This window comes from Dreissena polymorpha, chromosome 4 (assembly GCF_020536995.1).
Source record: "Dreissena polymorpha isolate Duluth1 chromosome 4, UMN_Dpol_1.0, whole genome shotgun sequence".
NCBI classification, from domain to species: domain Eukaryota; kingdom Metazoa; phylum Mollusca; class Bivalvia; order Myida; family Dreissenidae; genus Dreissena; species Dreissena polymorpha.
The window spans coordinates 139177849-139198472 of NC_068358.1; the positions used below are offsets into that span (position 1 = coordinate 139177849).

The window sequence follows — 20624 nt, forward strand, 5'->3', positions numbered from 1 at the left end:
TATATGGATTTTGTAAATTCCGAGACATTTGACAGATTTCCGGGACAGCGGGACAAGTTCTTCATTTCCGGGACTGTCCCGGACAATCCGGGACGTATGGCATGTATGCTAGCCTGAACATCCTCGCAGTCTGGTCAGGAGCTACCCTGTCCGATATAAAGTAACGCAAGGTGTTTTGGTCTCATTTACGGACAGAGTAGCTCCTGACTAGACACATGACTGAGACTGACGACATGTGCAAACAGGTCTGGAGCTACGCTGGCCACATACATGTATTGCATAAGAGCCATTTTCGCATGATAGAGATCTAAGAAGATGACTATTGTGTATGAGGTTGATTCATTTGTACAATATTGCTTCAAGCCACTGAGATTAGAATAAATTTGGGTTAACTTTACACTATCAAATTTAGGAATATCAGTTTGTTGTGGTGGGTTTACTGTTTCAGAAGTAAACTGTTTTAAATGCTGTTTTAAATGTTTTAAAAATATTTTTTTAATAAGAGGTTTAACATAAAAAATATGTTTGATGTAAACAGGCCTCCAATGGTTGATATGTTTGGGTCTACAGGACACAAGTGGTTGATATCTGATATCCACATGACTAAATTGGTTGACATGTGTTTACAGGCTTCCATTGATTGATATTAAGAGGTCCACATGACTCAAGTGGTTGATATTGACAGGTCCACAAAATTAAATGGTTGATATTTAGGTGTCCACATGACTCAAGTGGTTGATATTAAGAGGTCAACACAATTAAATGATTGATATTTAAGTGTCCACATGACTCAAGTGGTTGATATTTAGGGGTCCACGGGATTAAATGGTTGATATTTAATGGTCCACAGGACTCAAGTGATAGATATTTGATATCCACAGGACTAAATTGGTTGACAGTTAGGTGGTGAGAGGCCTCCATTGGTTGATATTTGGAGGTCAACATGACTCAATTGGTAGATATTTAGGGGTCCACAGAATGTAATGGTTGATATTTAGGGGTCCACAATACTCAAGTGGTTGATATTTAGGTGTCCATAGGCCTCAGGTGGTTGCTATTTAGGTGTCCATAGACTTCAAGTGGTTGACCTTTAGGTGTCCACATGACTCAAGTGGTTGCTATTAAGGTGTCCATAGGCCTCAAGTGGTTGCTATTTATGTGTCCATAGACCTCAAGTGGTTGATCTTTAGGGTCCACACAACTCAAGTGGTTGCTATTTAGGTGTCCGCATGACTCAAGTGGTTGCTATTTAGGGGTCCAAATGATTAAATGGTTGATATTTAGGGGTAAACATGGTTCAAGTGGTTAATATTTAGGTGTCCATAGAATTAAATGGTTGATATTTAGGGGTCCACAGGACTCAAGTGGTCGCTATTTAGGTGTCCATAGGACTCAAGTGGTTTATATTTTGGTGTCCACATGACTTAAGTGGTTGATATATAGGTGTCTACATGACTCAAGTGGTCGCTATTTAGGTGTCCATAGACCTCAAGTGGTTGATCTTTAGGGGTCCACATGGCTCAAGTGGTTGCTATTTAAGAGTCCATAGATATCAAGTGGTTGATATTTAGGTGTCCACATGACTCAAGTGGTTGCTATTTAGTAGGGCTGTCACGATTCACCGGTATACCGGTATATCGCGGTGCATGTTGTGAAAAAAATCGCACCGCGGTACGGCGTTGCCGCACCGGTTTTTTTAATATTATGATATTAGCACAGATATAAATACATTACATAATTATTTTGATATAGATATCGTTTTGAAAAATGTAGAAGCGGTTCAAAGGGGCTAAATAAATAATCCGTTAATATCCAGGTCAAGCAAGCGCTTCCACTTGTAGATGTTTACCTTTCATGTTTAAAATACGGCAATGTATGGGTCCGTACCATTTTTGGAATTAGGGACAGATTTCCATTGCAAATAAGTTCATAATTATCCAAAAGATGTTTATTCTATTTCTTATTTTCTTTCTTTAGTATATCGATCGTTCAAAGCATGGCACTTCCGAATCATGTTATCTTAAGATTCTGAATAAGTCGAGGAAGAGTCAGAACGCTACGGATTTTCAATACGCTGACTCCGCATTTTGAACATGCCCTTGAAGCGTTCGATTTACACAGATCGTAGTCACAGCTATTGTAAACAACGTGGCGGACATTTTAGAAAAAGACGCGAACAATAACAATGACTACTTCTATCAAGTTTATTACAGTTTCTTTTACAGTTTCTAGTTTCTAGTCATACTATGATATCAGTGTTTTCTGATTATTGAGTTTAATAAAGTTTGTAAAACTTGTTATTCTGCTGTTTTCTTCACAGATACATATTCTGTAAAATATCGCGGTACGTACCGCGATACAGTGTTGCCGTACCACGATATACCGCGGTACGCTCACGGCGTATCGTGACAGCCCTACTATTTAGGTGTCCATTGACCTCAAGTGGCTGATATTTAGGGGTCCACATGGCTCAAGTGGTTGAAATTAAGGTGTCCACATGACTCAAGTGGTTAATATTTAGGTGTCCATATGACTCAAGTGGTTGCTATTTAGGTGTCCATAGACCTCAAGTGGTTGATCTTTAGGGGTCCACATGGCTCAAGTGGTGGCTATTTAGGTCTCCATAGACCTCAAAGTTGATATTTGGGTGTCCATACTCCTCAAGTGGTTGATATTTAGGTTTTCACATGACTCAAGTGGTTGATATTTAGGTGTCCACATGACTCAAGTGGTTGCTATTTAGGGGTCCACATGGCTCAAGTGGTTGCTATTTAGGTATCCATAGACCTCAAGTGGTTGATCTTTAGTGGCCCACATGGCTCAAGTGGTTGCTATGTAGGTGTCCATATATCTCAAGTGGTTGATATTTAGGTGTCCACATGACTCAAGTGGATGCTATTTAGGTGTCCATAGACCTCAAGTGGTTGATCTTTAGGTGTCCATAGGACTCAATCGGTTGATATTTAAGGATCCACATGACTCAATTGGCTGATATTTAAGGGTCTACACAGCTCCAGTGGTTGATATTAATGGGTCCACAGGACTTTAGTGGTTGATATTTAGGAGTCTGCACGGCTCAAGTGGTTGATATTTAGAGGAGTCCTTTCCTACAAAAGTGGGGTCTTTTTCTTTGGTTTGTCTTAGTTGTTATAAATAAGTTTTTGTATCAATATACAATCAAGGTATATTGCTAAAATTGTAAATATTTTCCATGCATGGCATAATCAATTTCAACACTTACTTCTCCACAGTATCAACATATTAAAAAGCCACGCATCCTTTTGTAGGAAAGTTTAATATTATGAGTGGTCCTTATTGACAAATTAGAGGTATTTGAAGCTGGAAACTAAGTCCATTCATTAAGCCCTGACACTGTCATTATAATGAATTTTTTGCTTTGCAATATTTAATTTTAATCACTTTTGACACTATCAGATAAAGATAATGTACTTACTGTTTTTTGGTGACTGCGACTATGACTGTATGTTCACTGGCTTTGGTGGCTCGTATTGATCTGAAAGTACAAACAAACATGACTTTGTTTTTTGGTTTTCTGTACTCATTTTTGTTGTACATGTATTTAACATTGCAAGCATCCACATCTTGTATTTTCCCCCACCCTACTAATTACATAAATATTAACAAAAATCTACATAATTTTATGCAACATTCCTAAAACTGATTTCTGAAACACATAAGCATTTAAATGAAATGTACTCAAGTCAAGAACAAATCATGCGTGACACAATAATTTGTTTGGCTCAAGGACTAACACATGTCTTATTAATCAACTATGATGACAGGATGTTCATTATTGTTTTCTGACAAATACTCTTTCCTGTGCATACATGCCTGTTGACGTCAGAGCTGTTTACAAATCCTTAGTGATACTTTATCTCATGTACTTAACTAAGAATTGCTATCATAATATGTATTTCCGTTAAGATAAAGTATTACTTGTTTTTGCCATGAAATATACCTACTTGACACACACTGCATGATGACCTATTTCCTGTTTCAATTTATCAAAAAGTAGTACATACAGACGTAAGCATACTTATTACCAGCAACAAATATTGAATTCTGTAAATGAGAATTAATATTTCTTGCTTTCCAGATAAAAAAATCCACCATTTGTTCATGATAATTACCATTGCCATGATATTTGCTGGTATCCAATGGATACCAAGGTCAACCATGGTGGATATCGTAGTTTGTGTCATCACCTTGATTGGTCTTGGTCACCATGGTATTCAACTGATTCAATGGTTTGTACTGTGGTCAACCAAAGAAATGCATGCATTAATTCAACATCTTTATGGCCAAGGTCATTTAAGAAAGTCTATGTGTTTATTTTTGCAGGTTAATGTTTTGAAATGTTAATTCATTCTGTTGTCATAGATCAAAACAATCATATGCTTTCCTGAAAGTACGACTGTCAAAATGTTGTACAACAGGTTTAGACAGGGGACAAAAATGTCACAAAACCAGGTTTTCAATTAGAGAAAAAAAATAGTTTGATAAAGGTTGACAATCAAAATGTGCATTGTTACCCCCTTGTGTAAAATTCAATCTATTTTTACTCATGGCGACCTTGATTTCAATTTGAAACAAGGGCTGTTTGTAAAACATGCATGCCCCCCATATGGGCTGTCAGTTGTAGTGGTAGCCATTGTGTGAATATGTTTTGTGTCACTGTGACCTTGACCTTTGACCTAGTGACCTGAAAATCAATAGGGGTCATCTGCCAGTCATGATCAATGTACCTATGAAGTTTCATGATCCTAGGCCTAATAATTCTTGAGCTATCATCAGGAAAGCATTTTACTGTTTCGAGTCACTGTGAACTTGACCTTTGACCTAGTGACCTGAAAATTAATAGGGGTCATCTGCCAGTCATGATAAATGTACCTATGAAGTTTCGTGATCCTAGCCGTAAGCATTCTTGAGTTATCATCCGGAAACCATTTTACTATTTTGAGTCACTGTGACCTTGACCTTTGACCTAGTGACCTGAAAATCTATAGGGGTCATCTGCCGGTCAATATCAATGTACCTATGAAGTTTCATGATCCTAGGCATAAGCATTATTGAGTTATCCTCCGCAAACCATTTTACTGTTTCAAATCACTGTGACCTTGAACTTTGACCTAGTGACCTGACAATCAATAAGGGTCATCTGCCAGTCATGATCAATGTTACTATGAAGTTTCATGATCCTAGGCGTAAGCATTCTTGAGTTATCATCCGGAAACCATTTTACTGTTAAAAGTCACTGTGATCTTGACCTTTGACCTAGTGACCTGAAAATCAATAGGGGTCATCTGCCAGTCATGATCAATGTAGCTATGAAGTTTCATGATCCTAGGCGTAAGCATTCTTGAGTTATCATTCAGAAACCATTTTACTATTTTGAGTCACTGTGACCTTGACCTTTGATCTAGTGAGCTGAAAATCAATAGGGGTCATCTGCCGGTCATGATCAATTTACCTATGAAGTTTCATGATCCTAGGCGTAAGCATTCTTGAGTTATCATCCGGAAACCATTTTACTATTTCGAGTCAATGTGACCTTAATCTTTGACCTAGTGACCTGAAAATCAATAGGGGTCATCTGCCAGTCATGATCAATGTACCTATGAAGTTTCATGATCCTAGGCCTAGGCGTTCTTGAGTTATCATCCGGAAACCATCTGGTGGACGGACCGACCAACGGACGGACGGACCGACCGACATGTGCAAAACAATATACCCCCTCTTCTTCGAAGGGGGGCATAAAAAAGTCTGATAAAGACAGACAACTCAAAAAAAAATGTGCATTGTTACTGATTGTTCCTAGTTACCCCCTTTTTCAAAAATCTATTTTTAGTTGTGGCGACCTTGACCTTGGAGATATTGACCTAATTCTTTCGCGCGACACACCGTCCAATGATGGTGAACAAATGTGCCAAATGATTTTAAAATCTCACAATGAATGACATAGTTATGGCCTGGACAAGCTCATTAATGGCCATTTTTTAACTTTGAACTCAAATTGTGACTTGGCCTTGGAGATATCGACGTAATTCTTTCCCGCGACACATCATCTAATGATGGTGAACAAATGTGACAAATGATTTTAAAATCTCACAATGAACGACAAAGTTATGGCCCGGACAAGGTTGTTCCGCCCGCCTGCCAGCCCACCAGCCCGCCTGCTGACATTTGCCAACCTAATAACCAGTTTTTTCCCTTTGGAAAACCTGGTTAAAAACTGTAAAGAATCATGAAAGAGAGATAAATAGTCAACAAGCTATGCATAAAAAGTATATGGTCTCCACCATTAGCAAAGTCGTCAAATATAATATATATTATTTTATAAAAACAGCCATACATGTTTCAAGTAACAACTAGTCCTGCACCATTCAAACTGTTAGATGAACAATAAAGAATCTCCAAACTGCCTGTTGATCTATATGGAATAGGAAGTAAATCCCTGAAAGAAATGTCTGCAGTATTTGTAATTACCCACTTTCTCCAAGTCCTGGACTCTGGTAAAATGCTTAAGGGTAATTTGTGTTCTAAAATGAAACAGTGATAATTTTAGAAATCAAAAGTATGAGTCCCAGGGACTCAAAAGTTTTAAATTTATAGGTTCTGGGAGCAAAAGTATGGGTCCCATCTATGAGCATAAGAAAAACTGGCGACGTTTTGGGAGGAAAGTTGAAACAACAATTTCTATTGGCTACAAAATTATCGGTAACCTATCAGATTAAGTGTTATTTACGTAGTGGGAAAACCGTTGCGCGGTGTTTTTTATTTCAGAAAACTACACCCTATAATTTTATAGATTAAATGGGCCGTTTTCAGAACAAAAAAAGAGTTGGTAACGGCAGATGTGAACGGGTAGCACTAGCAACAGATTTTTACAAAAAAATAACATGTTGAATAAAATATGCAAAACTGTCTTTGTCCTTGTTTGTGCACTTCTACATTAAAAGCTTACGTTGGGCTGTTGACCACATAACGGATAGCTGGTAAAGGAAGGTGTCAACGAGGTTTTTTGCGGGTAAGGGTAGGTGTGAATAGGGACTTCTGGTTGTTTTCCAAGATTTTTAGCGCCTCCATTGTACATCACATCCACGCGTGTGTAGTGCGACAAACAATAACCCCACTTGACCATTATAATAGACGAGCAGTTTTACGTCAATACTGACATATCTCAACGACTGTAGCCATTAAGAAGCAGCGTAATTAAAATAAAAAGTTAACACTTCAAAACCAAGCATGAGTTTTAATTCATCATTCAAATTAAAAGCCCAGGCTTTCCCCGAGAAAGAATTACTTGATTTCTTATTTTGGCATGTTTTACATGAAATGCATGAGGACTGTTAATTTGTTGCTAGAAAATTACAACATTTTCAGAAAAATATAGTGCTATGCAACCCATGCTTTGTATCATAATGACGCTTCCTATCGTTGAATACAAAATTAAGCTTTCCAATGACCCGGATTATTGATTGTGCAATAGTAAAATGGCAGCCATTTTCGGTTGATTTGCAAGTTGTTTGATCTTAAATTCTTTTTTTCTCCGTTCGCAAAATATTTTTCAGTATCATAATTTATACACTTTTTAGGATTGTGCGTCCGCGGGACGCATACATAGCAAATGTTTGAATTCCCTGGGATTTCTATGAGTCCAGGACGCAGGACACGGACCTAAAATTATCCCTGATGAAACATTATTTCTTTGATGCAAGTTTTATTCAAGACAAAGCCTTATACAAGAGTTCCGCGGTCGGAGATGACCGCATTGAAGCCGGATTTTTGATTTAAATGACAGGAAAGTACCTTTCGTGTTTTTGTCAATGCAATACTTAAATTACTGAAATATTGTTCAAAGGTCAAAATGAAATGTAAGTACTTTTCAAGGCATGAGCAAACCTTGTGTTATGTTTTGAATGCATGCATATACATGAACAACAATAACATTTAAGGTCACAAATATGAACTTGAATTGACAATTAGGAAAGTTTGATCTCAATTTTTTTAACAACTTTAACATTTTTATATTGAAGGTCACAGTGACCTTCACCTTCAAATGAATGACCTTGAAATGACCAGTGGTCATCTGTTAATCCTGGCCAACCTTCATGTCAAGTTTCAAGACTCTAGGTCCAAGCATACCAAAGTTATAACAACTTTAACATTTTTACATTCAAGGTCACAGTGACCTTGACCTTCAAATGAATGACCTTGAAATGTCCAGTGGTTACTTACTAGTTCTGGCCAACCTTCATGTCAAGTTTCAAGACTCTAGGTCCAAGCATACCAAAGTTATAACAACTTTAACATTTTTTATATTGAAGGTCACAGTGACCTTGACCTTCAAATGAATGACCTTGAAATGACCAGTGGTCATCTGTTAATCCTGGCCAACCTTCATGTCAAGTTTGAAGACTCTAGGTCCAAGCATACCAAAGTTATACCATGAAATAAGAACTTTAACATTTTCGAGCACGCCGCCCCCCCCGCCCGCCCGCCCGCCCCCCCGCCCGCCCGACAACATCAATCTATAAGCCGAGATTTTTTCGAAAAAAATCCGGCTAATAATGATATTCATATATATATTAAACAACAACTTAAAGCATTTGCAAATCTATAATGCACACCATGTGTGAAAATATTACCCAAAATGGTGACTATTTCGCACTAAATCATTTGAACCTATAAGCTGGGCTTTGACCTAAACCAGGAAATAAACTGTGCAAAATGTCTGCAGACAAACATATTAAGTATATGTGACAAGACCATACATAAAGCGACGCACTCATTAAAGCCAGATAACTAATGGCAGTAATTAGGCTGGCCGTGACCATGCTTCAGTCTAAACCATTGTGACTACTTCATTACAATGAAGTGTTTTCACATTTTTTGCATGAGGTTGTACATGCAGCCTTGTTAAATGACAATATGACTTGCAATTGGGTCAGAAATGGAATTCTGTGTATATTATAACCATTAAATTTTCCTTCTGTATATTTCTGGCAAAATTACTAGTAAATAATACAGCCAACTTGCCATCAGAGCTCCAGATAAGATGTGTATCTGCACATTTATGCATTGAATAATTTAAACAATTGTTAAAATCAGCCCAGAACATAACATTAAGCAATGCAAATCTTGGTACGTATTTTTTTATATTAAAGAGCGTAACCCATTTAACCAATAAGATAGATGAGTGTTAGGTGTAAGTTAATCTTTGAATCAAAAGTAAGTCATTCGAAAAGATTGTAAACAAAATTGCGGCCCATCATGTTTTTGGATTGAAAAAGGGATGTTATAAGCAAACAGCAGCCCCTGCCAGTAGAAACTGTATATTTAAATATGTCAATAGAGATTAATCTTTTGATGCAATCTAATATTGTTAAAATAATTTAAGGTGATCTCAATGTAACAGCGATTTAAAGTCAGAAAAGAAAACCAAACATCATTGTGGTGACAATATTGTCTAACAAAACTCTGAAATCATGGAAAGAAGATTACCATAGATTAATCAAATCAATTAATCATTAATAAGGAAAGCCCATAAATAAGACTGACCTGTAGAATGTTTACTGATAAAACGTTAAAAGTATCGAGGCAAATGAAGGTTTTGCAAACATTCAAAGGAATATTATTGATAGAAAGATTAAGTCCAATGAGCATCAGAGAAAGAACTGGCAAATGCAGTCAAGGAATGTTCTGACAACTCAGAACATGAAAAGGAACCCGAGGTTACAGTAGATGTTGCAGATGTGAAATTATTTCGGACAGTGTATTGTGCTGCTATTGAAGAGCTCCCTTCTGTAAAAATACACAGCTTGCTTGAGTATCAGAAAAAGAATGGTTGTAGAATTTTGTATCAAAACTTGAGTTGGAATACAATTACAGACATTCAGAATTGTATCTGCAGTATTTTTAGGAGAGAAACTGTTGCAGCCATTTAAAAACCAGAGTTTTACGCAATAATGATTGATGAAAGTACAGACATCACTGTAAAGAAACATCTATCTATATGCATAAGATATGTGAAAAATGGGGTGGCAATACATGTATCCCAGAAAAAACTACTTTTTGGAAAAACCGACTAATCTGCTGGTACAAATAAAGCTGACCCATTTATAATCCTTTCAAAATCACACACTGTATCAACCGTTATGATTTAAAGTAAGCTATCATTGGTTGATATAATGTACCAGTGTTGTTTGTACCGGGGTGATAAGTGGGTTTTTCTAAACTCATGCTTTTCCTAGATAAGTCTATTATTATCAATTCTTAGGAAATGTTGAATTAATGGATCAAAAGGTCAATGCTATTGTTGCCTGCCTAGTTGCATAACTGATCAGACAACATCTGGACACTTCAAAAATTGTTTCCTTAGCAAATGATGAGTAAGTTAAAACAAATGAAAAAGTACTTGCTGAACCAGAGATAACATTAAAGGAACCTCACAGCATAAGATGGCTGGTGCTGCAAAATGCAGATGAAGCTGTGTGCTTCAGTTACAACTCAGTCTGTGCTACTTCGTCTAGCTTTTACTGCCAAAGGCAATGCAGTTTTTGAATGGCCTGCTTAAATATTTCACCAACTACAAAACTGTACTTATGGTAGCTTTCATGTTGGACATTCATGAAGAACTAGGAATCCTGAGTAAAAGGCTTCATGAACAGTCTTTTCAGTTCAGTGACAAAGAATCTCATGTAGATAGGTTATTGGGTAAATCCACAAAAAGTCAACAGTTCCAAATCAAGTGAGAGTGTAGCTGCCTTGCTCAGACTTTGAGTGAGTTGTATGGTGAAGATAAGGTCACTGTTGTTAGAGGAGATTTTAAACTGGCATTGAAGAAGAGAAAAATAAAAAGTTACTAGACAAAAACAAGTTGCTTGATGAATGGCCAAGATTGAATGGGATGATAATGGGTTGATAAAAAGATCTGTCAACAAAAGCATTCTGCAATAGAGTTATCCACATTCACATGTTTACTCGAGTTTGCCAAGCTGTGCAAGATAGGCTTGTGTATGGTTATTACCAGTGTGGATTGTGAAAGGAGTTTTAGGACAAACAGACGGAAGTTTAGAAGCTCTCTCAAAGAAGAGATTCTTGTCCTGCTGATTGCCATGAACATATTCCAGGTCCCTGTGGGATCATATGACCCATCTAGTGTAGTGCCCATCTGGCTTAAAGATAACAAGAGCTCCGCGGTCAGAGACAGTGTTCCCCCACCCAAAAATGGCCTTGACACAGGATTTTTTGCAACAAAAGTGACCATAAGAGTTAATCCTATCATATTAGTGTGACTTAAATAAGTTTTAATTTGACACAGCATTATGCACTTCTGTTAAATCAGCGCTATAGTAAATGGGTTAAGAATATTAAAGTATCAAAACTAGTGATGTCACGATGATGAAATAATACTGATTAATCTTTGTTGAATGTGAAAGTCAGCAATATTGATTCTCTTTCCGGAAAATTGATGTTGCTGATTAAGTAGATAATAATTGAAAAGACTGGCAAGGAGATAAACTCAGTCGGCTGTCAGTGGTAAGCATCTTTGTTCTTTTATAACACAGTTTAAAACCATTCCCTTTGTTTATATTGTATCTGCAAACAAGAGTGCCAAACTGTCACAAGATACGCCCGTTTTAAGGCTTTGGACAACTTGATAACTTTACCATGACCCATATTTGAACTTGACCTACATATCATCTAGACACAACTTCTGACCAAAGTTGGTGAAGATCTGATGAAAACTACTTCAAATAGAGAGCGGACACCATGCTAAATGCTTGAAATGCACTAAGTGACCTTGTGACCTAGTTTTTAACCTGGCATAACCCATATTTGAACTTGACCTACATGTTGATATTGTCTAGACACAACTTCTGATCAAATTTGGTGAAGATCGGATGAAAACTACTTCAATTAGAGAGCGGACACCATGCTAAATGCTTGAAAAGGTTAAAGTATCCCTGTGACCTAGTTTTTGACCCGGCATGACCCATATTCAAACTTGACCTAAATATTGTCTAGATACAACTTCTGACCAAAGGAGTAAATACCCTTAAACAATAATATTAGGGGGGTAAAATACCCGTTAGACTAAATCCTTATCTGGACCCCTGCTAGCCATCTGTACTCAAGTTTGGAGAGCACTGGGAGTTTTTATTTGGGGAAAAGGCTTGCAAAATTGGCCTACAATTTGGGTTAAAATGTATAGACAAAACTGAGAAAGGAAAGTACCTTATGTAAGACTATCTTGAAATATAGGAAACAAGAGCTGTCAGAGGAAAGCGCGCTCGACTATTCCATAAGCCATCATGGGGAAATTGTACATAATCAATAATTAATTAGACGATCTTTCAAAAATAAAAAAGGAAAAAAATAAAAAATTGTTGGAGGGAGGGGTAGGGGGGGGGGGGGGGGGATGAGAGGGGGGTATAATGTGGGGTGTGGTAATTTATTAGATGATGTTTAAAAAAAATATGGGGTGGGTGGGGGGGGGGGGGTAGGGGGGTGGGGTGGGGTGAGAGTGGGTATAATGTGGGGTGTGGTAATTTATTAGATGATGTTTAAAAAAAATAAAAATTGGGGGGGGGGGGGGGGGTTGGGGGGTACGGGGGGTGAGGGGTGAGAGGGGGGTATAATGTGGGGTGGGGTAATTTTTTAGATGATGTTTTAAAAGGGGAAGGGATTCTGGGTAGGGGCGTTGGGTATTGTTTGGGTGGAATCCATTGTGGCATTCAGGTAAGTGTTGTTTTGTCAAAGTAATAATAAAATGTGATCATAAATAAAGAAGTTATGGCAATTTAAGCAAAATGTTCAATTATCTAAGTGTAAAATAGGAAATATTTGGGATAGTACGCAAACTTTAACATAGTTTGATCAATAATATGCATATTCTAAGTATAAAAGGGGCAATAATTATGACAAAATGCTTGATAGAGTTGTCTGCTCTTGTTTATAGGTTGGGGTGATGTTGGTAAACAAGTATGCAAAATATAAAAGCAATATGTCAAGGGACGATGAAAATAAATGGGGTAGTACGAAAACTTTAACATTTGCTGCATATTCTAAGTGGAAAAGGGGCCATAATTAAGACAAAATGCTTGATAGAGTTGCCTGCTCTTGTTTATAGGTTGGGGTCATGTTGGTAAACAAGTATGCAAAATATGAAAGCAATATGTCAAGGGACAAAGAAAATATTTGGGGTAGTACGAAAACTTTAACATTTGTACACTAACGCTAACGCAGACGCCGACGCCGGGGTGAGTAGGATAGCTCCACTATATATATTTCATATATAATAGTCAAGCTAAAAATGCATCATTTTATTAAAGAAATTCTTTTTGGGGAAAGGGCCTTATCTTTTGAGCATATATAAAGCCCCTCCTGAAAAGGAAATAAAGACCTCACTGACTACAAATCTGAGGATTGAGTGTATGTTACTCGTGGCCACCAAATAACTTGTGTGAGGACTAGTCGTCTGAGTTGAGCAACTGTTCTAAATTACGGAAATAAGTATGGGCACATGGTAAACCAGATTAACTGAACCTGGTACCTGACTTAACCCTTTGCATGCTGGGAAATTTGTCGTCTGCTAAAATGTCGTCTGCTGAATTTGTAAAATAAGCATTTTCTTCATTTTTTTCTCAAAGAATACTATCAGAATAGCAAACAGTTTGGATCCAGATGAGACGCCACGTTTTGTGGCGTCTCATCTGGATCCAAACTGTTTGCAAAGGCCTTTAAAACTCGGTTCCCGCACTGAAAGGGTTAACAACAGTTTAATTTACATGGCCAAATGTTCAAGTATACAAACCAACTTGACAAATCTCAACTCTAATCCATAATTTTCCTTTAAATCAGCAGATTTAAAGTGCTTGTAGAACCCAGCAAAGGTAATCATTATGCATAATTTCTTTAAATACAGTGGTCTAGCTCTAGGACGATTCATAATTGTGACTATTGGAAAATATTAACAGTAAACAAATATAACATTTTCTACCACGTGTGCCAGCAACTTAAAGTGCATGACCAAGATTTGTCAATTATTTAGGATCTTTTAGTGCAAACAAAAGCTGACATAAATCCTAATAGTGCTGGAAGATTGCCTATTAACTGACCAAGAAAGCATCCTCGAGAGGTGTTGATTTTCACATCTAAATACTGTACAGTTTAATCTACACGCCAACAGTTAATAGCGCTGGAAATTGGAAATTTATCTTCCTATATATGGACCCAACAGAATGTGTTTAGAATTATTCAGCTTGATCTTGTTGGAATGCAATTAAAGAGTGCGGGGGAATCAATATGTGGCAACAACTCAAATGAAATCACTGAAATATTTCTGCGAGAAATTATAGCAATGTAACCACTCTACAATTCACCAGAATTCGTGTTAAGTTTTTACGTTCTCTTACAAAATTAGAAAATATCATCATTCCTGGATAAATATTTTAATAAAAAAATTGAAACCTCTCACATTTTTTAATGTCATGATTCAATATGCGTGTCCGCCCAAGTGATGAAAATAGGAACTTCTTTTTCTTATAATTTGGCCGTTCTTCCATTTCCTATGTCTACCCTTTTAAAATATATCACACCCTCTTTAGCCCCTATTTCATTTGTCAAAATTCTTGTTAATACAGACACATCAAATATGTTTTTATTGGCTACAGATTTATGGTAAGAGTAAGATACAGTATTACTTGGTAATAACATCCAACACTTAATAAAGTCACACCATGTGGGATATACATGTAATGCTGAATGGTTGCTTTAACCCTTTTCCACTTAGATATGTATTTTGACCGATGTGCAGTCCCTTAGAAAATTATATTCAATTGAAGACCTTTCTTATTAGATTCAAGATTTAAAGGCTTCATTTCCAACCATTGGATACTAATGAGCACCAAACAGCATACAACCTGAACAGATTGCGAGTTACTCACAGGCTGTTCTGGTTTTATGCTGTTTGCACATGGTAGTTTTCCATTTGCCTTTGAATGGGAAAGAGTTAATATAAATTACTTCAGTGCAAACAGCACAATTAAGTCACTGACTTGTACAACATTCCAATACAACAATTTTCACAAAACAGATTGCTCTTCCCATGTTCAGCCCCCCCCCCCCCCCCCCCCCCCCCCTGCCATTCTTTACACTGGCTAAATCGTGTATTTAAAGTTTTAAAACTACATGTTAAAGTAACTGTGTTTTTAATTTTTTAATATGATAATATAGTATAATAATATATTCATCCAGACTTGAAGTCTTGTAATTGCCTTTTTAAAAATAGAAAGTTCAATTGTAATGGCAGACATCATGTTTTCAACTGGCATTATATCACTTAAGTTGGACTTACAAATTTGTAGTAATCTTTGGCAAAGAACATGATATAATTGTAGTTCTACTTGTGTAGAAAACAGGTATATATAATGACGTAAACAAATCCTGCTACAATGACCATTTTTAAAATCAAAAGGTCACTGTAAACATTTATTGTATAGTCATATTGTTAAACAAGAATGGTAAAGGCTCTATGGTGATCCCCTGGTCCCACAGGAACATGGCGGCAAAGTTGTTCAATAGACCAAAATGATTTTTCAAACTGGGCTGAGATATTATGCTACATATGTACCAAATGTTTGGAGCAAGTTTCTTCATAGTAGGACCAAAAAAGACTTAAATAGTGTTAACAAACTTTTTCCTTATGTTGATTTTTTTTAATTCAAGCAACCAATTGCTTTTTCTCTGGAAAGAAAAGATTCTTTTATAACATTGCCTGGTTACTCTAGCACTGGTACATGTACATCGAGGGCTGAGTATTAAACCGTTCTACCTGTATTACATCACAAGATCATTAAATTGAGTTAAAAACTCTATCCTCCATACATATTTGTAATTTTGTATTACCTGCACAGAGCTTCAGCATCAAACGATTTGTTGCTTCTGTGGTCGATGATGACAACATCGTGGTTCTTTGCCTGGTAGGTCTCTAGCGCACTTTCCGGGTCACGGCTGATGTTACACTTATAGCCCCCCTTCTCAGCCGCCCACCAGAACCCATCGCTCTGGTAGTCCTCCTGGGCAAACACAAGGAGGATCTGAAATAAAATAGAGCATAGAAATGATGGTACAGAAAACAAGAACACTGCATAACGGGTGCCAACGCTCGGCTGCGAGTGCATTTTTTAATAAATGAAAGCTTGTAATTTATTTTTTTTAAGAGGTCACAGTGACCTTGACCTTTGACCTAGTGACCCCAAAATGGGTGTGGCATGCAGAAATCATCAAGGTGCATCCACATATGAAGTTTCAAAGTTGTAGGTGGAAGCACTTTGATTTTAGAGCCAATGTAAAGGTTTTAGCACGACGCCGGCAGACGGCTGATGGCGGACGACAAGTTGCCTATGACAATTCCTAAGGTTTTCTCTGAAAACAGCCTAGCTAATAAAAACATGGACATGCCATGAACCCAGCTCTTTAACAATTAGCCTATTTATCTAATTTAATTTAAACAACACTATTGCCAAGCAATATATGTCCCCTACTGGCTCCACCATTGTCAGATTGTTTTTTTATATATTTGTTGCCATAGCATCCAGAATTTTTGATGTACGAACAAAATGAAATGACGTGCATAATGTCCATATTGCCATCTACCCATGTTTCAAGTTTCATGAAAGAATATGAAGAACTTTTAAAGTTATCGCAGGATCCGGAAAAGTGTGACAGACTGACGGACTGACAGACAGACTGAAAGATACACAGAGTGCAAACCATAAGTCCCCTACTGTGAAACCCCATAGGGGACAATAATTGATGTACAATCTCTTCTTAGGTCTGCAAGCAAACTATTTTTACCCAAAACTTTATCATTAAACCTCCATCTAATCATAAGTTCATGACTACTAACAGGTTTTCAATTTTAAACAGCAGCCACCTTGACCTTTATCCAACAGGCCTGAAATGAATCCCATGAATTGTTTAAATAAAGCAAACGACAAACACAATTTAAATGAAGTACTTCCATCAAGACTGAGGCAGTCATTGAGCAGAAACTATATGACATTTTAAGCAGCAGTGACCTTGACCTTAACCTGACTGGCCTCAATTGCTAGGTCTGCCGGTAAGCTACCTTCATTGCTAGGTCTGCCGGTAAGCTACCTTCATTGCTAGGTCTGCCGGTAAGCTACCTTCATTGCTAGGTCTGACGGTAAGCTACCTTCATTGCTAGGTCTGCCGGTCAGCTACCTTCATTGCTAGGTCTGCCGGTAAGCTACCTTCATTGCTAGGTCTGCCGGTAAGCTACCTTCATTGCTAGGTCTGCCGGTAAGCTACCTTCATTGCTAGGTCTGCCGGTAAGCTACCTTCATTGCTAGGTCTGCCGGTAAGCTACCTTCATTGCTAGGTCTGCCGGTAAGCTACCTTCATTGCTAGGTCTGCCGGTAAGCTTCCTTCATTGCTAGGTCTGCCGGTAAGCTACCTTCATTGCTAGGTCTGCCAGTAAGCTACCTTTATTGCTAGGTCTGCCGGTAAGCTACCTTCATTGCTAGGTCTGATGGTAAGCTACCTTCATTGCTAGGTCTGATGGTAAGCTACCTTCATTGCTAGGTATGCCGGTAAGCTACCTTCATTGCTAGGTCTGATGGTAAGCTACCTTTATTGCTAGGTCTGATGGTAAGCTACCTTCATTGCAAGGTCTGATGGTAAGCTTCCTTCATTGCTAGGTCTGATGGTAAGCTTCTTTCATTGCTAGGTCTGATGGTAAGCTACCTTCATTGCTAGGTCTGATGGTAAGCTTCCTTCATTGCTAGGTCTGCCGGTAAGCTACCTTCATTGCTAGGTCTGCCAGTAAGCTACCTTCATTGCTAGGTCTGATGGTAAGCTACCTTCATTGCTAGGTCTGCTGGTAAGCTACCTTCATTGCTAGGTCTGATGGTAAGCTACCTTCATCGCTAGGTCTGCCGGTTAGCTACCTTCATTGCTAGGTCTGATGGTAAGCTACCTTCATTGCTAGGTCTGATGGTAAGCTACCTTCATTGCTAGGTCTGCCGGAAAGCTACCTTCATTGCTAGGTCTGCCGGTAAGCTACCTTCATTGCTAGGTCTGCCAGTAAGCTACCTTCATTGATAGGTCTGCCGGAAAACTACCTTCATTGCTAGGTCTGCCGGTAAGCTACCTTCATTGCTAGGTCTGCCGGTAAGCTACCTTCATTGCTAGGTCTGCCGGTAAGCTACCTTCATTGCTAGGTCTGCCGGTAAGCTACCTTCATTGCTAGGTCTGATGGTAAGCTACCTTCATTGCTAGGTCTGATGGTAAGCTACCTTCATTGCTAGGTCTGCCGGTAAGCTATCTTCATTGCTAGGTCTGCCGGTAAGCTACCTTCATTGCTAGGTCTGATGGTAAGATACCTTCATTGCTAGGTCTGATGGTAAGCTACCTTCATTGCTAGGTCTGATGGTAAGCTACCTTCATTGCTAGGTCTGATGGTAAGCTACCTTCATTGCTAGGTCTGATGGTAAGCTACCTTCATTGCTAGGTCTGCCGGTAAGCTACCTTCATTGCTAGGTCTGCCGGTAAGCTACCTTCATTGCTAGGTCTGCCAGTAAGCTACCTTCATTGCTAGGTCTGCAGGTAAGCTACCTTCATTGCTAGGTCTGCCGGTAAGCTACCTTCATTGCTAGGTCTGATGGTAAGCTACCTTCTTTGCTAGGTCTGCTGGTTAGCTACCTTCATTGCTAGGTCTGATGGTAAACTACCTTCATTTCTAGGTCTGCCGGTAAGCTACCTTCATTGATAGGTCTGCCGGTAAGCTACCTTCATTGCTAGGTCTGTCGGTAAGCTACCTTCATTGCTAGGTCTGCCGGTAAGCTACCTTCATTGCTAGGTCTGATGGTAAGCTACCTTCATTGCTAGGTCTGATGGTAAGCTACCTTCATTGCTAGGTCTGATGGTAAGCTACCTTCATTGCTAGGTCTGCCAGTAAGCTACCTTCATTGCTAGGTCTGATGGTATGCTACCTTCATTGCTAGGTCTGATGGTAAGCTACCTTCATTGCTAGGTCTGCTGGTAAGCTAACTTCATTGCTAGGTCTGCCGGTAAGCTACCTTCATTGCTAGGTCTGATGGTAAGCTACCTTCATTGCTAGGTCTGATGGTAAGCTACCTTCATTGCTAGGTCTGATGGTAAGCTTCCTTCATTGCTAGGTCTTCCGGTAAGCTACCTTCATTGCTAGGTCTGATGGTAAGCTACCTTCATTGCTAGGTCTGATGGTAAGCTACCTTCATTGCTAGGTCTGCCGGTAAGCTACCTTCATTGCTAGGTCTGATGGTAAGCTACCTTCATTGCTAGGTCTGCCGGTAAGCTACCTTCATTGCTTGGTCTGCCGGTAAGCTTAACCTTCATTGCTAGGTCTGCCGGTAAGCTTCCTTCATTGCTAGGTCTGCCGGTAAGCTACCTTCATTGCTAGGTCTGATGGTAAGCTACCTTCATTGCTAGGTCTGCCGGTAAGCTACCTTCATTGCTAGGTCTGATGGTAAGCTACCTTCATTGCTAGGTCTGATGGTAAGCTACCTTCATTGCTAGGTCTGCCAGTAAGCTACCTTCATTGCTAGGTCTGCCAGTAAGCTACCTTCATTGCTAGGTCTGCCAGTAAGCTACCTTCATTGCTAGGTCTGCCGGTAAGCTACCTTCATTGCTAGGTCTGCCGGTAAGCTACCTTCATTGCTAGGTCTGATGGTAAGCTACCTTCATTGCTAGGTCTGATGGTAAGCTACCTTCATTGCTAGGTCTGATGGTAAGCTACCTTCATTGCTAGGTCTGATGGTAAGCTACCTTCATTGCTAGGTCTGCCGGTAAGCTACCTTCATTGCTAGGTCTGTCGGTAAGCTACCTTCATTGCTAGGTCTGATGGTAAGCTACCTTCATTGCTAGGTCTGCCGGTAAGCTACCTTCATTGCTAGGTCTGATGGTAAGCTACCTTCATTGCTAGGTCTGATGGTAAGCTACCTTCATTGCTAGGTCTGATGGTAAGCTACCTTCATTGCTAGGTCTGCCGGTAAGCTACCTTCATTGCTAGGTCTGCCGGTAAGCTACCTTCATTGCTAGGTCTGCTGGTAAGCTACCTTCATTGCTAGGTCTGCCGGTAAGCTACCTTCATTGCTAGGTCTGATGGTAAGCTACCTTCATTGCTAGGTCTGCCGGTAAGCTACCTTCATTGCTAGGTCTGCCGGTAAGCTACCTTCATTGCTAGGTCTGCCGGTAAGCTACCTTCATTGCTAGGTCTGCCGGTAAGCTACCTTCATTGCTAGGTCTGCCAGTAAGCTACCTTCATACACACACATACATTGTAACACCATCGGTTAAAACTTTAGTTATTTAGGGCAAACTGTTTCCTATATTTAGTAGGGCTGTAACGAATACACTAGGTGACAAATACGATATGTATCACGAATACAGGGTGGCGAATACGAATATTTATTCGCATATAAAAATTTCAATGAACAAAAGTAATACTGACAACTTGACCTGACATTATATAGTATGAAACTATGAATATTTGTCAATTTGATTAATTGAGCATAATTGCATACTAAAAATAT

General features: G+C 38.8%; 2 protein-coding genes across 4 annotated transcripts in view; one reads left to right on the top strand and one right to left on the bottom strand.

Moving 5' to 3' along the window:
• The window catches only part of LOC127876904 (high affinity cAMP-specific and IBMX-insensitive 3',5'-cyclic phosphodiesterase 8B-like), a 406208-nt gene that overhangs the window by 298107 nt on the left and 87477 nt on the right, over positions 1–20624 (top strand). The window lies entirely within an intron of this gene.
• LOC127876905 (high affinity cAMP-specific and IBMX-insensitive 3',5'-cyclic phosphodiesterase 8B-like) overlaps positions 1–20624 on the bottom strand; it is a 140868-nt gene that overhangs the window by 76382 nt on the left and 43862 nt on the right. For both annotated transcript variants that reach the window (XM_052422412.1, XM_052422411.1), the window contains exons 3-4: positions 15934–16124; positions 3455–3514 (exon numbers count right to left, since the gene is read on the bottom strand). In XM_052422412.1, coding sequence (XP_052278372.1) covers positions 3455–3514; positions 15934–16124 — 251 coding nt within the window. The remainder of the gene's footprint in view (positions 1–3454; positions 3515–15933; positions 16125–20624) is intronic.